Genomic DNA, 26667 nt, shown 5'->3' on the forward strand with positions numbered 1-26667 from the left:
AATTTCATTCTTTTAAATGTAGATGTCCAGTTTTCCCAGCACCATTTATTAAAGAGACTGTCTTTTCTCCATTGTATATCCTTGCTTCCTTTGTCATAGATTAGTAGACCACAGATGCGTGCGTTTATCTCTAGGCTTTCTATCTTGTTGCATTGATCTATATTTCTGATTTTGTGCCAGTACCATATTGTCTTGATTACTGTAGCTTTGTAGTATAGTCTGAAGTCAGGGAGTCTGATTCCTCCAGCTCTGTTTTTTTCCCTCAAGACTGCTTTGGCTATTAGGGGTCTCTTGTGTCTCCATACAAATTTTAAGATTTTTTGTTCTAGTTCTGTAAAAAAATGTCATTGGTAATTTGATAGGGATTGCATTGAATCTGTAGATTGCTTTGGGTAGTATAGGCATTTTCACAGTATTGATTTTCCAATCCAAGAACATGGTATATCTCTCCATCTGCTGGTATCATCTGTAATTTCTTTCATCAGTGTCTTACACTTTTCTGCATACAGGTCTTTTGTCTCTCTAGGTAGGTTTATACCTAGATATTTTATTCTTTTTGTTGCAATGGTAAATGGGAGTGTTTCCTTAATTTCTGTTTCAGATTTTTCATCATTAGTGTATATGAATGCAAGAGATTTCTGTGCATTAATTTTGTATCCTGCAACTTTACCAAATTTATTGATTAGCTCCAGTAGTTTTCTGGTAGCATCTTTAGGATTCTTTATATATAGTATCATGTCATCTGCAAAAAGTGACATTTTTACTTCTTCTTTTCCAATTTGTATTCCTATTATTTCTTTTTCTTCTCTGATTGCCGTGGCTACGACTTCCAAAACTATGTTGAATAACAGTAGTGAGAGTGGACATCCTTGTCTTGTTCCTGATCTTAGAGAAAATGCTTTCAGTTTTTCACCATTGAGAATGATGTTTGCTGTGGGTTTGTGGTATATGGCCTTTATTATTGTAGAGGTAGGTTCCCTCTATGCCCACTTTCTGGATAGTTTTTATCATAAATGGATGTTGAATTAGTAAAAAGCTTTTTATGCATCTATTGAGATGATCATATGGTTTTTCTCCTTCAATTTGTTAGTATGGTGTATCACATTGATTGATTTGCATATATTGAAGAATCCTTGCATCCCTGGGATAAATCCCACTTGATCATGGTGTCTGATCCTTTTAATGTGTTGTTGGATTTTGTTTGCTAGTATTTTGTTGAGGATTTTTGCATCTATATTCATCAGTGATATTGGTCTGTAATTTTCTTTTTTTGTGGTATCTTTTCCTGGTTTTGATATCAGCATGATGGTGGCCTCGCAGAATGTGTTTCGGAGTGTTCCTTCCTCTGCAATTTTTTGGAAGAGTTTGAGAAGGATGGGTGTTAGCTCTTCTCTAAATATTTGATAGAATTCACCTGTGACGCCATCTGGTCCTGGACTTTTGTTTGTTGGAAGATTGTTAATCATAGTTTCAATTCATTACTTGCGATTGGTCTGTTCATATCTTCTATTTCTTCCAGGTTCAGTCCTGGAAGTTTATACCATTCTAAGAATTTCTCCATTTCTTCCAGGTTGTCTATTTTATTGGCATAGAGTTGCTTATAGTAGTCTCTTAGGATGCTTTGTATTTCTATGATGTCTGTTGTAACTTCTCCGTTTTCGTTTCTAATTTTATTGATTTGAATCCTCTCCCTCTTTTTCTTGATGAGTCTGGCTAAAGGTTTATCAATTTTGTTTATCTTCTCAAAAAACCAGCTTTTAGTTTTATTGATCTTTGCTATTGTTTTCTTTGTTTCTATTTCATTTATTTCTGCTCTGTTCTTTATTTCTTTCCTTCTGCTAACTTTGGGTTTTGCTTGTTCTTCTTTCTCTAGTTCCTTTAGGTGTAAGGTTAGATTGTTTACTTGAGATTTTTCTTGCTTCTTGAGGTAGGCTTGTATAGCTATAAACTTCCCTCTTAGAACTGCTTTTGCTGCAGCCCATAGGTTTTGGATCGTCATGTTTTCATTGTCATTTGTCTCTAGGTATTTTTTGATTTCCTCTTTGATTTCTCCAGTGATCTCTTGTTTATTTAGTAATGTATTGTTTAGCCTCCATGTGTTTGTGTTCTTTACGTTTTTTTCCCTGTAATTCATTTCTAATCTCATAGTGTTGTGGTCAGAAAAGTTGCTTGATATGATTTCAATTTTCTTAAATTTACTGAGGCTTGATTTGTGACCCAAGATGTGATCTATCCTGGAGAATGTTCCATGCACACTTGAGAAGAAAGTGTAATCAGCTGTTTTTGGATGGAATGTCCTATAAATATCAATTAAAGCTATCTGGTCTATTGTGTCATTTAAAGCTTCTGTTTCCTTATTTATTTTCATTTTGGATGATCTGTCCATTGGTGTAAGTGAGGTGTCAAAGTCCCCCACTATTATTGTGTTACTGTTGATTTCCTCTTTTATAGCTGTTAGCAGTTGCCTTATATATTGAGGTGCTCCTATGTTTGGTGCATATATATTTATAGTTGTTCTATCTTCTTCTTGGATTGATCCCTTGATCATTATGTAGTGTCCTTCCTTCTCTCTTGTAACATTCTTTATTTTAAAGTCTATTTTATCTGATATGAGTATTGCTACTCCAGCTTTCTTTTGATTTCCATTTGCATGGAATATCTTTTTCCATCCCCTCACTTTCCATCTGTATGTGTCCCTAGGTCTGAAGTGGGTCTCTTGTAGACAGCATATATATGGGTCTTGCTTTTGTATCCATTCAGCAAGCCTGTGTCTTTTGGTTGGAGCATTTAATCCATTCCCGTTTAAGGTAATTATCAATATGTATGTTCCTATGACCATTTTCTTAGTTGTTCTGGGTTTGTTTTTGTGGGTCATTTTCTTCTCTTGTGTTTTCCACTTAGAGAAATTCCTTTAGCATTTGTTGTAGAGCTGGTTTGGTGGTGTTGAATTCTCTTAGCTTTTGCTTGTCTGTAAAGCTTTTGACTTCTCCATCGAATCTGAATGAGATCCCTGCCGGGTAGAGTAATCTTGGTTGTAGGTTCTTCCCTTTCATCACTTTAAGTATATCATGCCACTCCCTCTGGCTTGTATAGTTTCTGCTGAGAAATCAGCTGTTAACCTTATGGGAGTTCCCTTGTATGTCATTCGTTGTTTTTCCCTTGCTGCTTTCAGTAATTTTTCTTTGTCTTTAACTTTTGCCAGTTTGATTACTATGTGTCTCGGCATGTTTCTCCTTGGGTGTATCCTGTATGGGACTCACTGCGCTTCCTGGACCTGGGTGGCTATTTCCTTTCCCATGTTAGGGAAGTTTTCAACTATAATCTCTTCAAATATTTTCTTGGGTCCTTTCTCTCTCTCTTCTCCTTCTGGGACCCCTATAATGCGAATGTTGTTGCATTTAATGTTGTTCCAGAGGTCTCTTAGGCTGTCTTCATTTCTTTTCATTCTTTTTAATTTATTCTGTTCCATAGCAGTGAATTCCACCATTCTGTCTTACAGGTCACTTATCCGTTCTTCTGCCTCAGTAATTCTGCTATTGATTCCTTCTAGTGTACTTTTCATTTAAGTTATTGCATTGTTCATCTCTGTTTGTTTGTTCTTTAATTCTTCTAGGTCTTTGTTATACATTTCTTTCGTCTTCTTGATCTTTCCCTCCATTCTTTTTCCGAGGTCCTGGATCATCTTCACTATCATTATTCTGAATTCTTTTTCTGGAAGGTTGCCTATCTCCACTTCATTTAGTTGTTTTTCTGGGGTTTTATCTTGTTCCTTCATCTGGTACATAGCCCTCTGCCTTTTCATCTTGTCTGTCTTTCTGTGAATGTGGTTTTCGTTTCACAGGCTGCAGGATTGCAGTTCTTGCTTCTGCTGTCTGCCTTCTGGTGGATGAGGCTATCTAAGAGGCTTGTGCAAGTTTTCTGATGGGAGGGCCTGGTGGTGGGTAGAGCTGACTGTTGCTCTGGTGGGCAGAACTTAATAAAACTTTAATCCGTTTGACTGCTGATGGGTGGGGCTGGTTCCCTCCCTGTTGGCTGTTTGGCCTGAGGCAACCCAACACTGGAGCCTACCTGGGATCTTTGGTGGGGCTAATGGCAGACTCTGGGAGGGCTTACGCCAAGGCGTACTTCCCAGAACTTCTGCTGCCAGTGTCCTTGGTCCCACGGTGAGCCACAGCCACCTCCCGGGCAGGCAGATTCTTAACCAATGTGCCACCAGGGAAGTCCAGGGAATATATTTCTTAAATTTGGAATCATTCACACCTAAGTTCAAATCCTGATTCTGCCACTTACTAAGTGATATTGAAAAGTCAATCCATTTCTCTGAGCCTCTGCTTCCTTATCTGTAAAATGGAATGATATAAGTTGAAGTACCTAGAAACTTGTCCTCCAACCCTTTCCCAACATTCACCCCCAGGGTCACCACATCCTCAAGGCAGCAGCATCTGACACCAATGAGCTCTCCCTCCTCTTTGAAATAATTTCTTAATTTGGCTTCCAGGACTCCACCCTCTCCCAACCATATCAATATTCATATTAAATTATCAAAGCACTTTAATTAAAACGTAGTGTCAAGAGAACTGGGGACATATGTATAACAGATTCACTTTGTTATAAAGGAGAAACTAACGCACAATTATAAAGCAATTATACTCCAATAAAGATGTTAAAAAAATTTTTAACCCCCCCCCCCGCAGTGTCCTAATGAATAAAATAGCAAGATCCAAGTAGGTAGGGCCTTCAAGAAACATACTTTAAAGAAACAAATAAGTTAAAAGGAAAGGAATGGAAAAAACTATATTAGGCTAACACTAATCAAAATAAATCTCCAGTAGCTTCAGTAATATCAGATAAAGTATATTTCAGAGCAGAGGGACAAAGAAGGTCATTCCATAATGATAACAGATCAATTAATCAACAGGACATAAAAATCTTAAACATTTATGCCTCTTGTAACAAAGCTTCAAAATATATTAAGCAACAACTGATAAAACTGCAAGGAGAAGTAGGCAAACTCAAAAGTAAAGTTGAATATTTTGATACCCCACTCTTAATAATTGATAGAACAAATAGACAAAATATAATCAACAATACGGACGACATAAACAGCACTATCAACAAAACTGACCCAATTGCCATTTATAGAATATTCCTCACAACAACAGATTACACATCCTTTGCAAGTGTACAAAATATATATATATTTATATCAGCAAAGACAATATATTGGATTATCAAATAAGTCTCAATAAATTTAGGAGGATTCAAGTAATATTCAAGAATTCAACTGGGCTTCCCTGGTGGCGCAGTGGTTGAGAGTTCACCTGCCGATGCAGGGGACACGGGTTCGTGTCCCGATCCGGGAAGATCCCACATGCTGCAGAGTGGCTAGGCCCGTGAGCCACAGTCACTGAGCCTGCACATCCGGAGCCTGTGCTCCACAACGGGAGAGGCCACAACAGTGAGAGGCCCGCATACCGCAAAAAAAAGAAGAAAAAAAAAAAAAAGAATTCAAGTAATTCAACTATGGTCCCTGACGACAATGGAGCTAAATTAAAAATCCATAAGAGAAAGATCGCTGAAAAATCTTCAAATATTTAGAGACTATTATAACACACATCTAAACAACCCATGGGTCAAGGAAGAAATCACCGAATAGCCAAAGCAATCTTGAGAACGAAAAATGGAGCTGGAGGAATCAGGCTCCCTGACTTCAGACTATACTACAAAGCTACAGTAATCAAGACAGTATGGTACTGGCACAAAAACAGAAATAGAGATCAATGCGACAGGATAGAAAGCCCAGAGATAAACCCACGCACATATGGTCACCTTATCTTTGATAAAGGAGGCAGCAATGTACAGTGGAGAAAGGACAGCCTCTTCAATAAGTGGTGCTGGGAAAACTGGACTGGTATATGTAAAAGTATGAGATTAGATCACTCCCTAACATCATACACAAAAATAAACTCAAAATGGATTAAAGACCTAAATGTAAGGCCAGAAACTATCAAACTCTTAGAGGAAAACATAGGCAGAACACTCTATGACATAAATCACAGCAAGATCCTTTTTGACCCACCTCCTAGAGAAAGGGAAATAAAAACAAAAATAAACAAATGGGACCTAATGAAACTTAAAAGCTTTTGCACAGCAAAGGAAACCATAAACAAGACCAAAAGACAACCCTCAGAATGGGAGAAAATATTTGCAAATGAAGCAACCGACAAAGGATTAATCTCCAAAATTTACAAGCAGCCCATGCAGCTCAATAACAAAAAAAAAAACCCCAATCCAAAAGTGGGCAGAAGACCTAAATAGACATTTCTCCAAAGAAGATATACAGATTGCCAACAAACACATGAAAGAATGCTCAACATCATTAATCATTAGAGAAATGCAAATCAAAACTACAATGAGATATCATCTCACACCGGTCAGAATGGCCATCATCAAGAAATCTAGAAACAATAAATGCTGGAGAGGGTGTGGAGAAAAGGGAACACTCTTGCACTGCTGGTGGGAATGTGAATTGGTACAGCCACTATGGAGAACAGTATGGAGGTTCCTTAAAAAACTAAAAATAGAACTACCATATGACCCAGCAATCCCACTACTAGGCATATACCCTGAGAAAACCATAATTCAAAAAGAGTCATGTACCAAAATGTTCATTGTAGCTCTATTTCCAATAGCCAGGAGATGGAAACAACCTAAGTGTCCATCATCGGATGAATGGATAAAGAAGAAGTGGCACATATATACAATGGAATATTACTCAGCCATAAAAAGAAACGAAATTGAGTTATTTGTAGTGAGGTGGATGGACATAGGGTCTATCATACAGAGTGAAGTGAGTCAGAATGAGAAAGACAAATACTGTATGCTAACACATATATATGGAATTTAAGAAAAAGAAAAATATCATGAAGAACCTAGGGGTGAGACAGGAATAAAGACACAGACCTACTAGAGAATGGACTTGAGGATATGGGGAGGGGGAAGGGTAAGCTGTGACAAAGCGAGAGAGTGGCATGGACATATATACACTACCAAACGTAAAATATATAGCTAGTGGGAAGCAGCAGCATAGCACAGGGAGATCAGCTCGGTGCTTTGTGACCACCTAGAGGGGTGGGATAGGGAGGGTGGGAGTAAGGGAGACGCAAGAGGGAAGAGATATGGGAACATATGTATATGTATAACTGGTTCACTTTGTTATAAAGCAGAAACTAACCCACCATTGTAAATTAATTATACTCCAATAAAGATGTAAAAAAAAAGAAGAAATCAAAAGGTAATATAGAAAGTATTTTGAACTGAATAACAATGAAAATAGAGCATATCAAAATTTAGGAGATGCCATTAAATCACTTAAAAGGAAGTTTAAAGCAGTAAAGAAAAATAAAGTTCTCAAATCAATGATTTCAGCTCCCCCCCCACCAGGAAGCTATAGATATAGATGGCAAATAAACACCTGGAAAGATGCTTAGTATCGTTAGTCATTAGGGAAATGAAAACTACAGCCATAATGAGGTGCCATTAGACACCACTACAGTGGCTAATATCAAAAACCCTGATCAAACCAGGTACTGAAGAAGATGTGGAACAACTGGAATTCTCTTATAACCCGGAAGTTTCTTAAAGAATTCAACGTACATCTGCCATGCAACATTGCAATTCCACTTGTAAATGTGTACCCAAGAAAAATGAAAGCTTTTGTACATACAACGACTTGTATATGAAGGTTCATAGCAGCCTTATTTGTAATCACCAAAAATCTCGAACAACCCAAATGCCCAGGAAGGGGTAAATGTATGTTCAAATTGTGGTGTAGGTCATACAACTGAACATGCCTCATCAATTAAAAGAACTATTGTTGTATATTGCAATATGGGTAAATCTCAAAATAATTATCTGAAGGGAAACAGCCATAGCAAAATAGAAGAAAAGAAGAGTATGTACTCTGTGATTCCACTTACATAAAACTCTAGAAAATACAAATAATCCGTAGAGCCAGAAACACACTACCTGGGGAGTGGGGAAGGTAGGACAGGGGTGGGTATTACAAAGGGGCATAAAGACACTGTTGTGGTGATGTATATGTTCACCAACTTCATTGTGGTTACATTTTCACAGGTGTATACATATGGCAAAGAAAAATCGTACATTTAAATATGTGTGTTTATTGTATGCGAATTAAACCTCAATAAAGTGGTTAATTTTTAAGTAAAAAATAGACTTGAAAAGTGATGCTCAAAAACAGTGCCTGGCTGCATCTAATGCCTGATAAACAGCAGCTCCTATTCTTCATTCTGGGTTCTCAGTGGGCTACAGCACTGGCTAAGATGTGGTCCCTGTCCTCAAGGACTCCTCAGTGGGGCTGGGGAGAGAAACAAGTGAATCGATTACAATAAACATAATTGTTTTGGAGTGTTGCTAAATGAAATTTGCAGATGGTAAATGGTACAGGGACTTAATATCTGAACAGAATTGGAATCTTCAAAATGAAAGGAAGAAAAAAAATTAAATCTTTACCCTCCCTCTCTTCCTCTGTGCCACAAATAGAGATTTCTTAAAGCTATTTGATTCAGCATGCAAATCATGGTCTATTTATTCTTGTTTTCTTCGATTAGTATATTAGCATTTCTCTCCCCTACATTATGCATGTGTAGCCTAATCTCATTTTCATTTGCTTTAACTCACTGTGTGTTTGGGGGTAGAGATGGTTTGAAAGTCTAGAGTGATGTTCTCTGGACTGTTGACGGGAGTGGTCTCCTGTGGGGCAGGCCAAGGTCTGTACCCAGAGGGTCCTTATGGAATGTTTGTTGGTGGCAAACCAGTGAAGGTGATAAGGTGGGGGCCAGGGCCTGAGGGGCAACAACAGGAGAACACTCTGGGCAGAGGGGGCTATGAAGAGGTCCAGACACTGGGATGACCCTGCGCTTGGGGTGGCAGAGATGTCTTACGATACAGGCACAGCAGCTCTAGATGACAAGCAATGGCAGGAACTGAGACCAGAGAGGGCTCTGAAGTCAGCTCATGAACAGCCTCATAGACCACGTGGAGGAATCTGAACTCTATGTTATGGACCCTGGCAGCCCACCACCTGCCAAAGACCTATTCCAGCATACAGGTGAGCAGATGCCGAGAGAAAAAGCACATGAGTGTGTTTGAAACACAAATGCATGTGGCAGCCAGAGTGCACCACTTCATCCTTGGAAAGCACAGTATGCATCAGAGATGGAAGATGCCTGCAGGAGACAACTGTTTCTTGCTGTTTAGCTTATCCTTCCTCTTTGATCACAGAATCCTTTTTCCACAAAGCACCTACGAATTAGCAGAACACGTGTTCCCCCGAGCCCAGTGTGGAGACTGCTGCAGCAAGCCTGGCCAGTGCTTCCCCTGCCCTCCTCCCTGGCTGCTCCATCACCTGCCAATGGCCTATCCAGGGCACAGGGGAGCCTGTGTGCCTGAGAGGAAGAGCTTGTACCCCACAGGACTTGAAATGCAGGCACAGGAAAAGGAGATGCAATGGAACATGAGGTGCTGACAGCGGTAGCTCATGAAGCAGAATCACAGCTTTCTGAGTTCCTGAAGGATTGGGAGGTTATAAATGCCTCTTCCTCTACATGTAGGCAATTAAACAAGCAGAGTCAAGGTGAGGAAGCAGGAGGCAGATGCAGAGCAGGAGGCTTAACCCAGCACCTCCTCTGTGTGTGAGCCCCTCATGCTGGGGGCTCTAGGGAGCTTGACAGAAAGGAGGTCCAGCCCTCACTTATAGGCTGTTCGGGAAGCCAGGCACCTGCATCAAGGCCCCAACACAGCATAACTGGGGTGAGGAGTACAGGACGCCAGGAGAAGGAATAACCCTACTGGGAAATCCAGGAAGACCTTTTGGCACAGGCAACGTTTAGCAAAGTCTTGCAGGAAAGGTAAGTCCTTGATAGTCAGAGACAGGCATTCCAGGAATAAAGGAAAATCCTAGCAAAGGTCCAGAGCTAGGAGAGGAAAATAAATAGAGGAAACAACAAGTCACCCACTGCTTGCATGGATGAGCCATGGGAGAGTGGGCAGAGGGTAAGAAGTAAAAAGGCCTGGAAAGGTGTGATGGGGTCATCCTGGAGCAGGTTCTGAGGAAGGGAGCAGGACGTGGGCTTTTCTCCATTGGCTAGGGAGCCAACAAATAGGATGGAGACACCGGTTCCTGGGACTGGAGCACTGGGTGAGAAGCAGGTTAGGGGGAGGATCATGATTTCAGAGAGAGACGCACTGAGCTGGAGGTGGTCATGAGCCTTCCAAGTGGCTGAGTCCAGAAGGCATCTGGATCCGTGGGTCGGGAGCTCAGAGAACAAAGATATGGGATGTGGGGGTCATGGAGATAGGCTGGCAAGGAGGCAGGGAGTGAGGGCCTGCCGGATGTGACTCCTCCCTCCTAGAGCCCACCTCCCCCTGGGCCCCTGCTGAGCCACAGAACACAGCTCAGAGCATCACCTGCTGACAAAACCTAAGTGCAAGGGTTATGCATGTGCTTCTGCATTTCTTGAACCATTTCCATCAAAGCTTGCTTTTGTTTCTATGTCTGGGGGAACTAGTCTAACCATGAGAGCTGTCCAGTAACAAATGGAGTGTTTCAAGTCCCCTTCACAGATGGTTCTGGAAGAGGCTGGAGAGATAGACATATTCCATAAAAGAATTTCCTCCAAAAAGTTCCCAAGAGGCCAGGCTATGAGGCAGATGCGTCCTGCCTGGACACAGAGCCTCTCAGGGAGGGCATTCTCCACTGCGTCCTGACTCCACCCAGCACCGAGGACACCTGTGCATCCCTGGGTCAGAGCCACGTGGACAGGAAGCTCTCCAGACCAGCTGATAAAGAGGTTCTGGGAGCCAAAGTCAAGTCTGACTGGTCCTGAACTGGTAGCTTCCGATGAATGACCCAGAGCTGTCCCCTCCATCCCTGAGCCTCCCATCTTAATTGGTGCCTTTGTCTTTTCTCGGAGGCTGGCTGGGAAGTACTATTCAAAGCAACTTGTTCTACCCTATCCTAAGTACATTGACTTGCCTTCAACCAAACCTTTTTAAGAATCTGCTCTTTGCATGGGGTATTGGGGGTTCAGTGGTGAGCTGGATTCTGACCACATCCTCAAGGGACTCATGGCCTAGTGGCCACCTTGACTAATGTTCAAATTTGCTTTCCACACGTTCTTTTGAAGTCCCCATCCTCCTCCAAACTAACGTGTAATTTAATCAATCAATAAAAATAGAGTTTACACCCCAAAGCACACCTGCTTGCCAGTGTCCCCACAGTGGAGCCCAGAGACCTGTAGAACTTGTCAGTGAGGCTCACATACTCACCAACCTTTCTCTGTATCCAATTACCCCTTCTCCAAATAAAACAGGCTTGTAACATGCAACACCAATATTCACCGGTGAAGGGGTAGATATATTAAGAAAACCACTGCATGAAGAAAGCAAACAAAAATATGTGCCCTTGAATGTTTATCTTGAATACAGGAAAATATATTAAGAAAGTCAAATACCGAGAGAGAAACTGGAGGACAGAGCTTGTAAGGAATGAGGGAAGCAGGGGGTGGAGCCGGAGGACCGCCTTGGAGAAAAACGTGGTAGGAAGAGGCACAGACCTGAGCTCATCTGATGGACTGAACTTCCTCCAGAGAAGTGGGGAGCAGCTCAGGAAGAGGGAAGATGGGGCCCCGGTGTAGATGCTGGATTCTGGAGACCATGTTGGAGCTACCAAATGCCTGCTCCTCTTTTTTTCCTATTTTATTGTTTCCTAGCCATCACATATGATAAATGGAAAAGCAACTGGGAAAATATTTGTCTGTGGCTCTTTGAATAAAGCCTGGAAATCTAACTGTCATAAGAATAACAGGACTTGTTCCCAATGGGGCCATGCTGTAATAGGACACAGCAGTTCTGAATATGCCTAGCTCCTAAGGATAAGTCAATTTAGAGAACATCTTAGCCATTAACCAGAGGCCACACTGGGGTCTAAGGGTCAAAGCTTTACAAAAGGACCCACCTTTAGATCACAGGCTTCAGGAATGTCCACGAGCTGACACCAAGGCCAGCCCAAGAGTGTCCCTGTCAGTATGCATACCTGAGCCCTACTGACTGACCTTACTGAATTAGACCCTGACCACAGGTTAAGGATCGCTGTCAGGGCCACATGCATGATGGTGTCCTTTGGTGGAAAGGGCTCTGGAACCAGACAGTCATCATACAGAATCCCAGATGCACCACTCAATAGCTGTATGACCTTGAGCAAGTGATTTAACCTCTTGAGCCTCCCTTTTCCCATCTGCAAAATGAGGACGGTAATAACTGACATACAGGGTTGTTGATGAGGATAAGGATGTTAACAAACACAAGATGCCCTGACAAGTGCTTGGCCTCCCCATAGAAAAGGAAACCAAGAAAGAGAGAGGTCACTTCTGGAGGACACATTTATCCCAGGGACAGTCACATGACTGGTGTCCCAGCTCACAGTGCAGTGCACTGATGACTGGGGTGGAACACAGCCATCCTCTTGGGTGAGGCTGTTCCAGTGTGACTCTGACAGGTGGGCCCACACCTGATGCCTCCCAGTGGCATTAAGTCCTGGGTTCCAGCTGCCCCAGCAATGCTCTGGGGGCACTTCACATTGGCTAGTGTTAACCCCAGCCCTCGAAAGGGAATAAGAAGGACAGACAAGAGGGCCCTGGGAGTGGGTCGGGATGTAGGGGAGGAAAAAGGAAATAAGTTAGAAATGTAAAAATAGAGCACTTTTTGAAGACTGGCAATAGAGAAACACTGGCTATCCAATTTGGAGGAGCCGCCCTAAAATAAAGCCAGCACTAGATGTTTGCCTTAAGTGGTACATAGAATGCATCCTTCCCCCAAAACAAAAGAAACCTATAAAGACGATGGCAAAGCGCAGAGGATCAAACTTCCCAGGGACCATGGGGGACTCTGTCAGGCTCTGAAGAAAGGGGAGGCGGCTGTCATGTCCCTTCTCCTAATCACCAGCACAACCATCCGCAACCCAAGGGAAAGGGACAGTTACCTCGCATGTCTCCCACTGGCCCGTGTAGACATGGCGCTAATAAGATTTGAATTTATGGACAAACCTCGAAAAGTGGGCCTTGCAAGCAGTTACTATCAGATACTACCTGAAAAATTATAAAATCAGCCACCCCAAGCTCTTTCAGCCATAGTAGCACTGAGCCGATGAAGAAACACACATCATAAAAGCATAAATTACCTGCACAATAAACCTTGCATCTTCTAGTATGTGGCCATTAGAAATCAATCAGTTAATTTAGGAGCAACGGAAGGCCACAGGGCTGATGAAAGCCTGTGCCAGGAAGCACTTTCTATAGTCAGCTGTTAACAGCTGGCTAGGGTCACCAGGCTGCCCTGGTGGGTGCTTCCTGAATGGATGTGCGGGCAGAGGGCATGGCATCACAGGCCACTCCCGTGTAATGTCTGCAGCGTGGAGGTGTCCAGGACAAGTTACGGTGTAATTGGTGGAGAGCAGACCAGGCTGCAGTGAAACCTTGGTGTGCCCATTCCTCCCAGGACCCAAACGAGTGGAATGGCCAGTCATGGGAGAGATTTCCCATTTACCCCCTTTAAATGGTTCCACTGAACCGTGCCCTGACCAGCTGCATGGGGGGTGTGCACACACATACACATACACACACACACCTATACACATACACATATACTCATACACATACTGACATGCACACATACACTTATGCACACACATCCACACTCTCACAAATATATAGTTACACACTCACACCCATGAACTCTTATATACACACCCTCACACAGAGGCACATAACACACATACCTTCAACCTCCTGCAGGAAATGCAGCCTCCATCCCCTCTGCATTCCTTTGCGCACCCCCTCTGCACCCCATTTTCTAACCCGCCCTCATCTCTCCGGTCTCTGACCCCTGACTGGCGACCTCCTCTCACCCTGTACATCTAATGCCTGACACCACTTCTCATTGACTCTTGACTTCCTCCTGGACTCAGATCTCCACTCTTCCCCTGGTTTCCACCTGCTCCGGCTGAGTATCTTGGCAAGTTCTGTCTACCTCTCTCACCTGTTGTCTTGCACGGTGGAGCCCTGGAATCTATTCCAGCACCAAGGATCACTCTGCACTTTCCCAAGGGGCAGGGGCTCAGTGCAGGCCACGCCCCTCACCATTCTGGGGCTCTTACCTCATTCACAAAGACCCAGTGGCTGTCCTTGGAAGCCAGGTTGGTCTCCACGGCCTGCAGAGAGAGAGAGAGAGAGAAAAAACATGACCAGAAGCAAGCCAGAAGCTGGCAGATGCACAGGATGACTGCCGAGACGGAGTCTGATAAACATTGTTTCTGGAAAATTTTTTCCGCACAAAACACGCCGTCCCCCTGGGGCCAGCTCTGGCTGCCTTAGCTACAAGATGCATCATTTGAACACGGATATCTGATTTCCTGCTGTTCTTCGGAGCTCTCATGCGCCAGTCCAGTTCCAGTAGGCATCACAGGGCCATGGGCGGGGACATCCTCCCATCTCTCCTCTTGCAGAATGCCTGCAAACACCTTTCTGGAGGGGTGCTCACGGGGGGAATGTCTCATTACTGCCTGAGGCTACAGAATCAGGAATCTGGAACAAGGGACTTACAGCAGCTTGTCCAGCCTAGCTAAACAACACCCAGGAAGATGGCAGCTCACAGCTGGGGCTCTGAGCTGCCTTGAGCTCTAAAGAACCCATCAAGGACCCTAGAACTGGCTCTTTTTTGCTCCAGGTCAGCGACCCCGATCCCCGTCATTCTCTCTTAGAGCATTTTGTTCTATTTCTTTATTGCACTTGCCGTGTCTGTACTTGAATAATTATCAGCTTATTTATTTTTTATTATCTATCTCCTTCACCAAGTTGGGGGTCTCCATGAGGTCAGGGGCCACATCTGTGGCTGTCACATTTGTGTCTCAAAACCTTACACTATAACCAGCACATAGTAGGTGTTCAATATACAAATGAATACTGTTGTTGAAGATATGAATGAAGTATAGGAGGGCGAAGCAGATAGGACCCAGTTACTTATTTTGTTTCTCATATGTTTTCATGAGTGCTCTTTCCTTTTTTAATTGGAAATCCAACAGACTGAAAAAGAGGAGGAACTGATAGTTTTCAAGCCTGTCCTGTAAAAATACTCACAGTTAGCACGAGCCAAATACTGCTGAGTGCCAGGCACTGTTCCAGGCCATCTACGAACCTGGGAGAGAGCTCAGATTGTAGTCCTCTTTTATTTTTACTTTTTCTGGTATTTTTAAATGTAATTTTTGTCACTCTTTTTATTTGCAAAAATACAGAAAAATTAAAATGTTCAAAATTATCCCATAAACCTGCCCCATTTTTTAATGCACTAAAGTAGTGAAAACACCCCATGTATCCCTCCAAATTCATCCCCCAGAGATTGTTCCAAATGGCCCCTTCCAGAAGTTTTCAGTCACACCTGCATGTATGTATCTACAAACACTTATCAGACAGATGTTTTTATTAAAATGGGATCATGAAATACACATCAGGTTACAACCATCATTTTTGACTTAGTGTATCAAAAATATCTTTCCTCTTCAGTACGCAGAGATCTGATCCATTCTTCTTAACAGATGAGTCACAGAGTGGTAAGGAGCCTCCCTGCTCCAGTAACCCAGCGGGCTGGGGGTCTGTGCTACCCCTTGGGGGGTTGACTACTGGCCACCCTGCATGATAGGGGGCACTCCAGACTGGAAGCGGTCATAGAATGGGACAGTGAAAACTGATGGCCAGTTACAGTCACCAGGGACAGTGCAGGTGAGCAAGAGAGGCTGGAATTGCTCTTTGCAGCCTCTGAGAGTTGACTTAGCACCAAAGGCTCCTGTACTCAGGGGAGCAGATATCAACTCAATATAGAAGAGAAGTTCCTGACTTTCCAAGGAGTTCAAGATGGAATGGGTTGCCGCAGGAGCAACAAGATCTCATTGTGGAAATGCCTGCATGGAAGGCAGATAGCAGGGCCATATATGGTATGTAAGTATCAACATGGAGGTTGACCACAGGTGAGGGGTAACACACCATCATGCACTGGCATTCTGCAGCCGTGAGTCTCAAGTCTGGCTGCATGTAAGAACCTCCTAGGGAGCTTTTAAGAATGCAGATCCTGGGCCGCACTCCTTGGATTCCTAACTCACTGGGAATTGTCATGTGCCTGACGTGCTGTGTTGTTTCAGAGCTCCCTGACTCTGAGCTTCTGGGGCTGAGAGCTCTACTCCAGAATGTATAGTTCTGTGAATCTGAAGGTATAGGTGCACCTGTACAGGTGAGAGGTCCTCCAGTGTCCCTGCAGGAGCCAGCAGTGCAGAGGACCTCAGTTTTCAGGACATCCCAGGAAGCAGGTGGGAGCCCTGGCTACATTAAGGCATCTTGCCACCTGGTCTCATCCTCATGCGTGGAAGATAATGATGGAAAGAATTGATCAGAAAACCCCACAGGACAACTGGCCAACTTTCCTGGCCTACTTTCCCCCTCACCAGTTAGCAATTAGCTAATTTGTTAAGCCTCTTTTCCCCACACGGAGATAAACAGCACTTGGCTACAGCCTTTTCCAGAGGGTGCAACTCCCACAGAAGCTGAGATAGACGGTGAGGAGAAGCGACTGCAGATTTAGCAAGACCACCCCTCCCCCCGATGGCTGGAGAGCTGCCAGCTCCGTGGGCAGAGCCCTAAATGTTCCCAGCCCAGTGGACGTGTCCCCTTCTAAGTGCTATCCTTTCCCTGTTCCTCCCCAGCCATGTCTGAGGCAGGTGGAGGCCCCCAAGACCTCCCTTTCATCTCAGAGCCAGCAAGGTAAGGAGGGGGCAGGCAAGCACAGGACGGTCGAATCCCAGGTCTGCCTCTGCTTAGCTGAGGGCTCCTGGGTGAGCTATTCCACCTCTCCGAGCGGCAGTCCCACGTATACAGGGTGTTCGGAGGCCAGCAGTACTATTGACCCTCTGCCCTGGTCCCCCTCAAATCCCATTAGGAATTCGGAGCCCAGTGGCTCCCCGTATGCGTTCATTGCCAATGGCAGGCACTGTGGCCAGCTGTCCGAAACTTCCTTGGCACTCTGGAAAATGTACACCCTCACCAAGGACTGAGGGTGCCATATATCCAAACCCCAGCCGCCCCGTTCCCTGATGGGGACTGCTTAGAGCGTGAGCTCAGCTGTTTCCGGATCCCCTCTGCGGGGCTAGCCCACGCGACCTCGCTCATGCACTCTCGCTGGCTGCTTTCACTTCCCTGTTCCACGTTCCCACTCCCTAGCCAGGTTTTTCTTTTTAATTCCCCTGGGAACACTTCTTACTAAATCATTGGCACACACACTCTTGCCTCAACGTCTGCTTCGGGGGACCCAACCTGAGACAAACACCTCCTATCTTAAAGTTACTGTGAGAATTAAATGAAATTACGGGTGAAGCTTCCAGCCCAGAAAGAAGCTCACTATGGATGATCAGTGAACACGAAGGCCCTCCCTACTCCTTCCACTCACATCTCCTGCCTGGTTGTCCTTCGATGGTCTCTTTTGAATGTGTAGAAGTGGGTAATCTCTCATGTGTTCCTTCTTTCAGTCAACAGACGGCACCAGACACACACAGCAGCCGCCCTAACTCTCCTGCATATGGGTGTGAGCCGGGAGTCTCGTCCATGCCGCTGTGGAGCCAACAAACCAATGACAAACACGCAGGTATGGTCAGCACTGCCTCCTCTATGAGTCTATAGACCCTTCAGGGCAGCACAGTGGGGCCTCTGCTCATCCCAGCCACGCTGCGGGTTTACCACTGCAAAACACCGCTGGCATCTGCAGAGGAGTGCTGGACCAACTAGACAAATAAGGGCAGGCCCTTCATTCCACGGGTAGGCAGGGCATGGAGCTGGCCTTCTGCTCCAGCTGGGCTCCTGGTCACTTGCTCACTGCAGGTAGGGAGGCTGGCTTCCTGTAATAGGGCTTCTCTCCTGGAACGGGGCACCATGGCTGTGAAACTCCCCACTAAATAACACAGTGGCAGGTGGTAGAGTCCTGAGCAACTTCAGGAGCTCCGCACAGACCCTGGAAACTAGGTCTCAATGAACCCAAGGGATGCCCGCAGTGGTGCAATGCCTCGGCACAGCACAGGCAGCCCTGCTTAGGTCATTGCTGTGAGGCCCTGAAAGGCTAGGCCAGACCATCAGAACCCAAAGGCCTGACTCCTGGGGTCCCTCAATAGAGTGGCAAGTGGAGAACTTTAGAAGAAGAACTGAGGAGGTAGGAACTTCTAAAGAATCATACTGACTCCTGTTTTAGCCCCTTTTGAATAGGAGACCCAAAATGCTTCAGGTGGCATGTAGCCCAGGCTAAGAGCTGGGATGGTGGACAGAGACAGCCAGTGGGAAGGGACATCACTTGCAGAGGCAGAACCGGACACCTGCCCTTGTTCTGACACCCACATACCACGCTTTTGAGAGGTAAGTGCACTGTCATAGGTAGACCCGTTAAAGGAAGCGGAAGGCAGCTGTTCTTCCCACACCCACAGCTGGAGGAGGGAATGTGTCCCTTCGTCCGTGAGCAGCAGCCCCTGTCCGAACCTCAGGGTGCCTTTTCCTATGGCCAGTTGCATCTATGGAGCCAGAGTATAAGTGATGCAGGACACACCATCCCTGCAGGCTTGCCAGGTGCCAGGGGACATTTAGATGCTGTCCTGGACACCCAGCCACCTTGATCCCACAGTTTCCATAGGGAAGTAGAGGCAGACCAAACCCCAGCTCCTGGCTCCCAAAATGACAGCAGCCCCTAGCACTGCCAGGAATGGGATGTGTGGGGTAGCTCGCCTGGAAGGGGCTGGGACCACGTGGAAGTGAGGATCAGTGCTAATATGCAAACATCTGGATGGAAGCAGAGAAGACAGGAGTTCTGAGGGATCAGAGGAAGCGTCTCCAGCCTGTTCCCTTTCCTCTGTGTTCTCAGTCTTTCATGCAGAACCAAGTTGCAGCCATTTCCAAGGGCGACAAGAGCCTGCTTTTAACAAGCACCAGCCAGATACTTCAACACAACCCATCCACTTGACAAGACACAGGTCTCGCTTGGTTCACAACACCCTAAGGAGCCAGGTAGGTTCTCATCCCCATTTCACAGCCGAGGAACTAGGATCTAGATCTAGACTCGGATCTTGCACAAGCCCCTCTGTTAGTAGAGACTGGATTTGAACTCAGGTCCATCTGTCCGCAAAGCCTATGTTCTTTTCCCTTGATAATGCGGCTCCCTAAAAGGCCTGGACAACAGTCAGAGCAAATGTATGAGCCTTTGAGCCTGGCCCTCTGACTATGGAAACGAAATGATCTTTTTTTCATATCTAAGAAAACGCCCTTACTAGCCGCAGTGCCTTCCTTCCCAGGTTAACTTATCCTCCTAAGTATGAGACCATTGTACCACTTGCCGTTCTCAAGTCTGAGGCTGTTTCACTTGATCTTGGCCTCAAGGAATAGTAAATGGAGTGGAAAAAACCTCCACGTGAAAGCCTTCCAGCAACATCGCTGAGGATTTATTTTACAAAGTGCAAATGCCACTGACTATTCATGTACGTGTTAATTGTTGGCCACTTATCCAGCATCCTCCACCCCCACCCCCACCCCCACCCCCACCGACACTGTGAGCCTGAGATAATGAAAGCTTGTCAACGACTAGCATCTTTTTAAAACCCCAACTCTAACATTTCAGAACATAACCCCCAACTCTTAACATTTCAGAACATTCCCCCCATGGAGCCCAGGGCCTGGCATTTTCCCAGGAAAGATACTGAGCTAACTTTAAAGACCCACTGCTGCCTTTGCAACAACATGCTATTTAGGAACAATTCTCTCTGTGCAATGTCACCCCTCTGAAGCACGAGGGAGTGCAATGCCCCCGATTTGCAAGGAAGGGGAGTAGCTGATGGCGAGACTATGGACAATTTCAGGAGCCCATTTATAAGGAAATCAGCAAAGCAGTTACCATGAGGCCTGAGTTTCAAAAGATATGCCCAGAACCACCATGAGGAACCCCCATAAAGGGCAGTTATCACTAGGTCAGGCCACACCATGCTTCCCAGGGGCTGCCTTCTTGGGAAAAGGGCCTGAACTTCTGGCTCAGACACTTTCTGGCCCTCTGTACTCCAGCCTTTTCTCTAGAACCTCTTGGAGCCTTCCTTTCACCAGAAAACTGCCTTAAGGATCTCCCCCAGTCTCCCATGGCTCCTACTTCTGGCTCCATCCTTACTCCTAGAGCTTATTGGGGAATCTTGGGCCCTATGTGGGTCTCTTTTCCAGTTTCCTCTCCCAGACCCTTCCCAATAGATGGCACCTCCTGACCAAGTGTGAGGTTTCTGTTCCCACCTCACCCATCGTTCTGCTAGAGCTTCTTTGAAGCCCAGGGCCCTCACCCTTGGTGGGAGCAGGAAATTCAGCCACCTGAGCACATGTGTGTGTGTCGGGGGACAGAAGGGGAGTTTGCTGGAGGATGGTGGAGACAAGGAAATCACCCCAGCTACACAAGGCCATCTGGGGAAGGTGTGGCAGAAGTAATCTTGCATAGCTTCCAGACATAACTCTGGGACAATAAGAGGGTGTTTTTGCTGAGAGAGACCTGAGCCTGTGGCCTGAGAGTTCAGGGAACACTCTGGCTGGAAGAGGCTGGATGGAGGTGAGGGTTGCTTGCAGGCTGGGTCCAATCACTGACACTCACTGAACAACTCTGCCACCTGACCCGGAGCTAAGCCCTCTGCACATGAAATCTCCCTGAGTCTCACAACAGCCCACTGACAGGGGTTCTGAGCCTACAGATGGGGAAACTTACCCAAAGTCTCCCAGCAAGTCAGTGCAACCGAGGCAGCATAATCAAGCCTTTCAGATGCCACATCCCAGGCACTTTTGAGTGTATCATGCTGACTCAGGGACCAAACAAAGACAAACTCATTCTTGGCACTTTTTGTGGATGTTTAATGAAAAACCAAGAATTGAGCTGGAAGATGATGCAGACAGCAGTGAGGCTTGGCGTGTGGAGCCACAGGGACTTCTGTAAAGTCAGGTACTGGATTCTGGAGTTTCCTGCCACCACCCCTCCCCAGAACCCCTGGGTCAGATGGTCCTCTGGTTGCCAAAGGGTTTCTGTATATGGAGAGCAGCTTCCAGTCCATCACCAAGAGGTGAGCTCCTTACAGGCCGAGGTCTGGTGCAGTTACCATGCAACCCTGGCAGACAGTGAACTTCAGAAGATGTCTATGGAAGAAATGAATGGTGGGTTCACATGCCTGCATATTTCCCTGGTGCTCAGTATGAGGAAGGTCAGGGGCATAAATAGGAAGCCCAGAACAATGCAAAGGGATACTGACATACAGGCAGCCATCACTCTGCACAGTAGGTACTGAACCAATGGAAACCCACGCATGAGGGGCCTGTGTCCTCGCTTCCCACAGCATCGATACACACTTAATTTCCAGTTAACACTGTGTTGTGCAAAGTAAGTCCTGCCTGTATTTGAGAGTAGCATCCTTTTACTACACATCTGTGAGAACCTGAGAATGAAGTGGAGTGAATGTGAAAGGTGGATAAATGCGAGACATTGTAACCTTTAGAAGCTGATGCCAGCATGATCAAATTTTAGAGCTTTTTTGTGGAAATGTAATCGTTTCTTTATTTGTGCCAAGTTCTTTTTTTTTTTTTTTTTTTTTGGCTGTGTGGGTCTTCATTGCTGCTCACGGGCTCACGGGCTTTCTCTAGTTGTCTGAGCAGGGGCTACTCTTCGTTGCGGTGTGCAGTCCCCTCACTGTGGTGTCTTCTCTTGTTGCAGAGCACGGGCTCTAGGTGTGCAGGCTTCAGTAGTTGTGGCGCATGGGCTTAGTTGCTCCGCGACATGTGGGATCTTCCCGGACTAGGGCTCAAACCGGTGTCCCCTGCATTGGCAGACGGATTCCTAGACACTGCGCCACCAGGGAAGTCCTGTGCTGAGTTCTGAACCTCCTGATGAAAGTTCCCATCTATCCTGCTTAGCAACACAATAAGTTCTGGACTAGTTTGGTCCATTGATGGCATTTAAAAAGATATTACCATCACACCTGAGAAAGAGTGTTGTTCATGAGATTTGTTTCTTACACTTGCTTTGATCTCAGAAAAACTATTATGTTGCTATTGGGAAAAAAAAGAAAGCATAACTGACTAAGTACATGTAAAAATCTGATGGATCTAAACAATTTCTAGTCAATCATGAGACCTCGCTGCCCTCAGTCCCCACTGTTTACCAAGTTTGAGATAAACAGCTCTTCCAAACCACCTTCCCACTTTGTACAGAGGGCAGAAGGGCCAGCTCACAGCCTCTGGGGGATGAAGATTCATTACAGATCATTTGTGGATCCTTCGGATGAAACAGAGACAGGTTCCATGGCTGTACAGTGCAACTGACTGTAATAAAAAGTGAGAATATGCTACATGTGGACAATTTATGAGGAAGCGTTAATATCAGCAGAAAAATGAAATGGGGTCTGCTCGCAGGCACGATCGGTTTAATAAGATCAACTTCGAGAAGTGAAGCCAGGCAGTGCCGATGAGTAGAAACTGATGGATACTTGGATTTTAATCAATGGTCCATAATTTCCCTGCCACCTGGAAGGCAGAGAAGCCAAATAAGGCCCTCTATGTTCTCACTCTCACAGACACCCAAGCTGTTCTGATGGGAGGGAATGGGAGCCAGCTTTTCTGTCAATCTTCTCTGATGGAACAGAAAGGTATACCCAGACCTTGGCCACATGGAGGCTACCACACAATCATTTTGGGAGACTGGGGTGTACAGTAGAACAAATGGCTTCTGAGCTTATTTGCACCTGCTCTGGTTTGGTGAGAGCAGCCGCCAGTCTCTGCAGTGAGCTGTGAACAGTCTCACCACGTGGTCCCCGAGGGGGCAGGGGACACTGCTCTTGGGTGGCAGGTGGCTACATTGAACCATTTCTCATACACTCTGCTGTCCAGCTCCAGCTTCAAGCGATTTTCAGATATAAGCAAATAAAAGTCTAAAACTGATTAGAAATGTTTTTTTCTCCCTCCCACGGGTATTTGCACGTTCATACTGGAGCTTGAGCCGGTGCTGTGAGCATCCAAAGACTGGCTCTGGGGACCCACAGCATCAGATGCTGCTGAAGGAGGGGGTGGGGACCGTTTGGGGCAGAAAAGTCCCTCCTAGTGCCACTGGGTCACATAATGCCTCAGAGGCCTGCCCCCCACGTGTGGCTGTCAGCCCCAGAGACCGAGGCCCACAGCAGGACGTCCACTGGGAAAACAACAACCCTGTCTCTGCTGCTCAATTAAAGCATCATCGTTCAAGGTTAATACCGCGACCCCTTCAAATTGTGCCAGGCAAGCCGTTTCTGCACACGTATCTAATTCCTTTCCTCAACCTAAATTGTTTTTAAAAGATGGAAGCGTTTGAATTCTTTTTAAGGCAATAATGTTGAAAGTAGCAATTCTTTACCAAGCTGATAAGAGCTGTTGGGTGTAATTTGTGTTCTTTTTTATGAGCCTGACTTTTAGGGACAATGAAATAGGAAGAAAAATCTCTCCTTTTCAGTTCTGGAGACAAGAACCACTTCTTTCTCTGGGTGCTGGGGAGGAGTTCCCTGGCTCAGGAATTGTCAGGAAACAAGTCACTGATTTGTGACACAGGAAAGCCAGGGAGACACTCTGTGCTGGGGTGGGGACAGGGGGCTGGGGAGCTGGAGTATAAACGGCTGCTCACCTTGGGGCTCACTTGGACTCTGGATCCCCTGAAAATGATTCAGAGTCCATGGGTGGGGCTCCGAGGTCTTGGGGAGTAAGGAAGAAAGGATGTGGCAAACTCAGTGAAAAGGAAAGAGGGAGAAGGAATCCACAATATAAATTCTCACCAAATACAAAGCCTCTGTACAGTTGGGGCCCAGACCTGGGCATGGCCAGGAGCTTAGTTTTTACGCAAAGTCCTCTGAGCCCAACAGTAAAGCCACTGTCACTCTGCATTGTGCTGCAGAGTAGATGTAGAAGCCAAATACTCCTGTGCTTCACCCTCGGGGGCGTGGCCCACCTGCCCCACCCTCCACCTCTACTGCCTGCACAGAGGACCTGGAAAGGCCCTACCCATGGGGTGGCATCATTTGGAGGAAAAAAACTCTCTGAACACAAGGCTTCCAAGCTCAGTACCTGGAGTGGAAAAAACAATGAATTTACCACTAATCACATCCTGCAACCTGCCTTGATCTGAGGCACCCCACTGGTTTCATCTACTGATCTTGGTATTAGGCATGACCTTGACCCCCAGGGCAATTTTAAACTTTAAGCTCTCCAAACATTCCTATTCCTGTGGGTGTGTGCATACACAAATATACACACACACACACATAAATAATTGTACTTCATTCACTTTGTGGGGGGAAATGGGGCACAAATAAAAAGAATTAATATTAATGAATCAACAAACAAAAATGCCCAGCACAGTCATTATTGTAGCTCTCGAAAATTCTTGCCTCAAATCCACACTTGTCTTTCCATGATTTTTCATATGGCCTCCAAGGTGCTTATTCTAAAATGTAAACCTCAATCTACATTGCCGCTAATTCTTGCAACAATCATGGAAGGTGATCATTTATGATCCCCTATTAATAGAAAAAGAAAGTGAAGCTTACAAACTAGTATATAACTATGTGGTCAGCTCTTTGGAGTCACAGACAGGAATAGCATCATCTGTGCCCAGGTGGGAGAGCCCAAGGGTACAGCTCAAATCATGATGGCACGAGACAGCCTGTCCCCATGTCTGGACTAGCCATCTGTCCCACCAGACTCCAAGGACAGGGAAGCTCATGAGGGGCTTAGCCCCTCCCCTGGTGGTCATTCAGTGTGGGCGTGATGCATCTTGACTCTGTCCTCCCTGGTACCAGTTGGCCATGGCCCAGGGAAGGGCCAAGTGCTGGCTAGGGTCCGGCTGGCAGTACAGGGCCCAGGGGAAGGGCCATCAGCACAAAGCAAGAGGCTTCAGGCTAGAAAGGGACCCACCCCATAGGCCTCCTGAGGAAAGAGCAAGACATGATGGAGGCCCCAGGGAGGATAGCAGGATTCTCTGACTTGTCCACTTCATGGATTAATGAGATGGAAAAGTCAAAGAAGCAGGTGTCACCCTCAGGAAAATCCATGAGCAGGTGGGAGGGAGACAACAGCAGAACACACCCACCCATTTAGCAAGCACGTCCTGGGCTCCTACTAGGTGCCGGGTGCTAAGAAGGATACTGCACATGGAGATGAGGCAGTCTTGGGCCCCATCCTTGAATAAATCCAGCTGACTGGGAGAGACAAAGCCACAAAGAGAGAGAATTCCACTAGACCAAGGGAGAAAGTGCAGTGATAGAGAGGCTTTCAGTGAATCAGGAACCAGATACCAACTCTTGCCTGGCAAGTAGAAGCCCCCTGCTGGGGGTGGGTAGTGGTGGGATGGGAGGGTCTTCCAGTCTAAGGAGACAGCATGTATAAGCCTGGAGGTGAAAAGGGGCATTCGGTTTGTTAAGAATGGTGGTTGAGGGCTTCCCTGGTGGCGCAGTGGTTGAGGGTCCGCCTAACAATGCAGGGGACACAGGTTCGTGCCCCGGTCCGGGAAAATCCCACATGCCGCGGAGCGGCTGGGCCCGTGAGCCATGGCCGCTGAGCCTGTGTGTCCGGAGCCTGTGCTCTGCACCGGGAGAGGCCACAACAGTGAGGGGCCCGCGTACCGCAAAAAAGAAAAAAAAAAAAAAAAAAAAAAAAAAAAGAATGGTGGTTGAGTCACATCTTCACATCTTATGAATAAGGATTTGGTTCTAAGGTTATTAGATGAGGCAAAAATCAATTATAATCAAAATTAGCCATGGAGATTTCTTAGCTTATGGATATAGTACAGAAAATATAATTTGTATAAAGAACCCTGTAGCCGATCCTCTAACCTTTATTAATCAATGTTTTTCCACGGTGGTCCTCAATTAAAGCTTCATTTTCTTCCCTGAGTGTATTGACTAACCCATCACCCACCTGCCCAGCCCTGGAATGCCATGCACCCTACCCTGCCCTGTCACGCCACTGCGCTATCCAAATGGCCAGACCAGAACCTCTTCTTGCCTTGCAAGTTAGGATGGTATATGCATGGTCAGATCTGCATTCCTGAGAGGTCAGACTGGCCATGTGGAGAAGCCCTTGAGACCACACACCCATTCTTTCCAGCAGGTTCTTTCTCACTATGTCAAGCTTCTCTGTGCCCAGGGCCTGTTGGTGAGGCAGTCATGGCATTGTCTGGCCCAAGTACCTATCACCTGGAGTTAAATGTGTGTGTGAACCATCCTCACTGTTGGTTATGCTGTGGCTTAAAATTAGGGGTGTAAGGGTCAGTAGCATGAAGCATGAGTTATGGACTGAAATACTGCCAGGTCCCAATCAGCAGGGCCTTATGCTACGCAGTGGAGCCTGGCTTTTACCCTGTGAATTGGGAGCTTCCAGATTGTGTTCTATGGAATGGAAAAGGCTTAGGAGATGCTAAGTTCTCCTGTAAACAAAAAAAGTCTATGCTGAGAAAGTTTGAGATATACTGTATTTATATCTCTAC

At 45.8% G+C, this 26667-nt stretch overlaps 1 protein-coding gene across 1 annotated transcript in view; it reads right to left on the reverse strand.

The window, feature by feature from the left end:
- GRID1 (glutamate ionotropic receptor delta type subunit 1) overlaps window positions 1-26667 on the reverse strand; it is a gene marked incomplete at both ends in the record, with an annotated part of 680272 nt that overhangs the window by 248093 nt on the left and 405512 nt on the right. Inside the window, one exon of the mRNA XM_079706722.1 lies at window positions 14237-14290. Coding sequence (XP_079562848.1) covers window positions 14237-14290 — 54 coding nt within the window. The remainder of the gene's footprint in view (window positions 1-14236; window positions 14291-26667) is intronic.

This window comes from Hyperoodon ampullatus (assembly GCF_949752795.1).
Source record: "Hyperoodon ampullatus genome assembly, chromosome: 1".
Lineage (NCBI taxonomy): Eukaryota > Metazoa > Chordata > Mammalia > Artiodactyla > Ziphiidae > Hyperoodon > Hyperoodon ampullatus.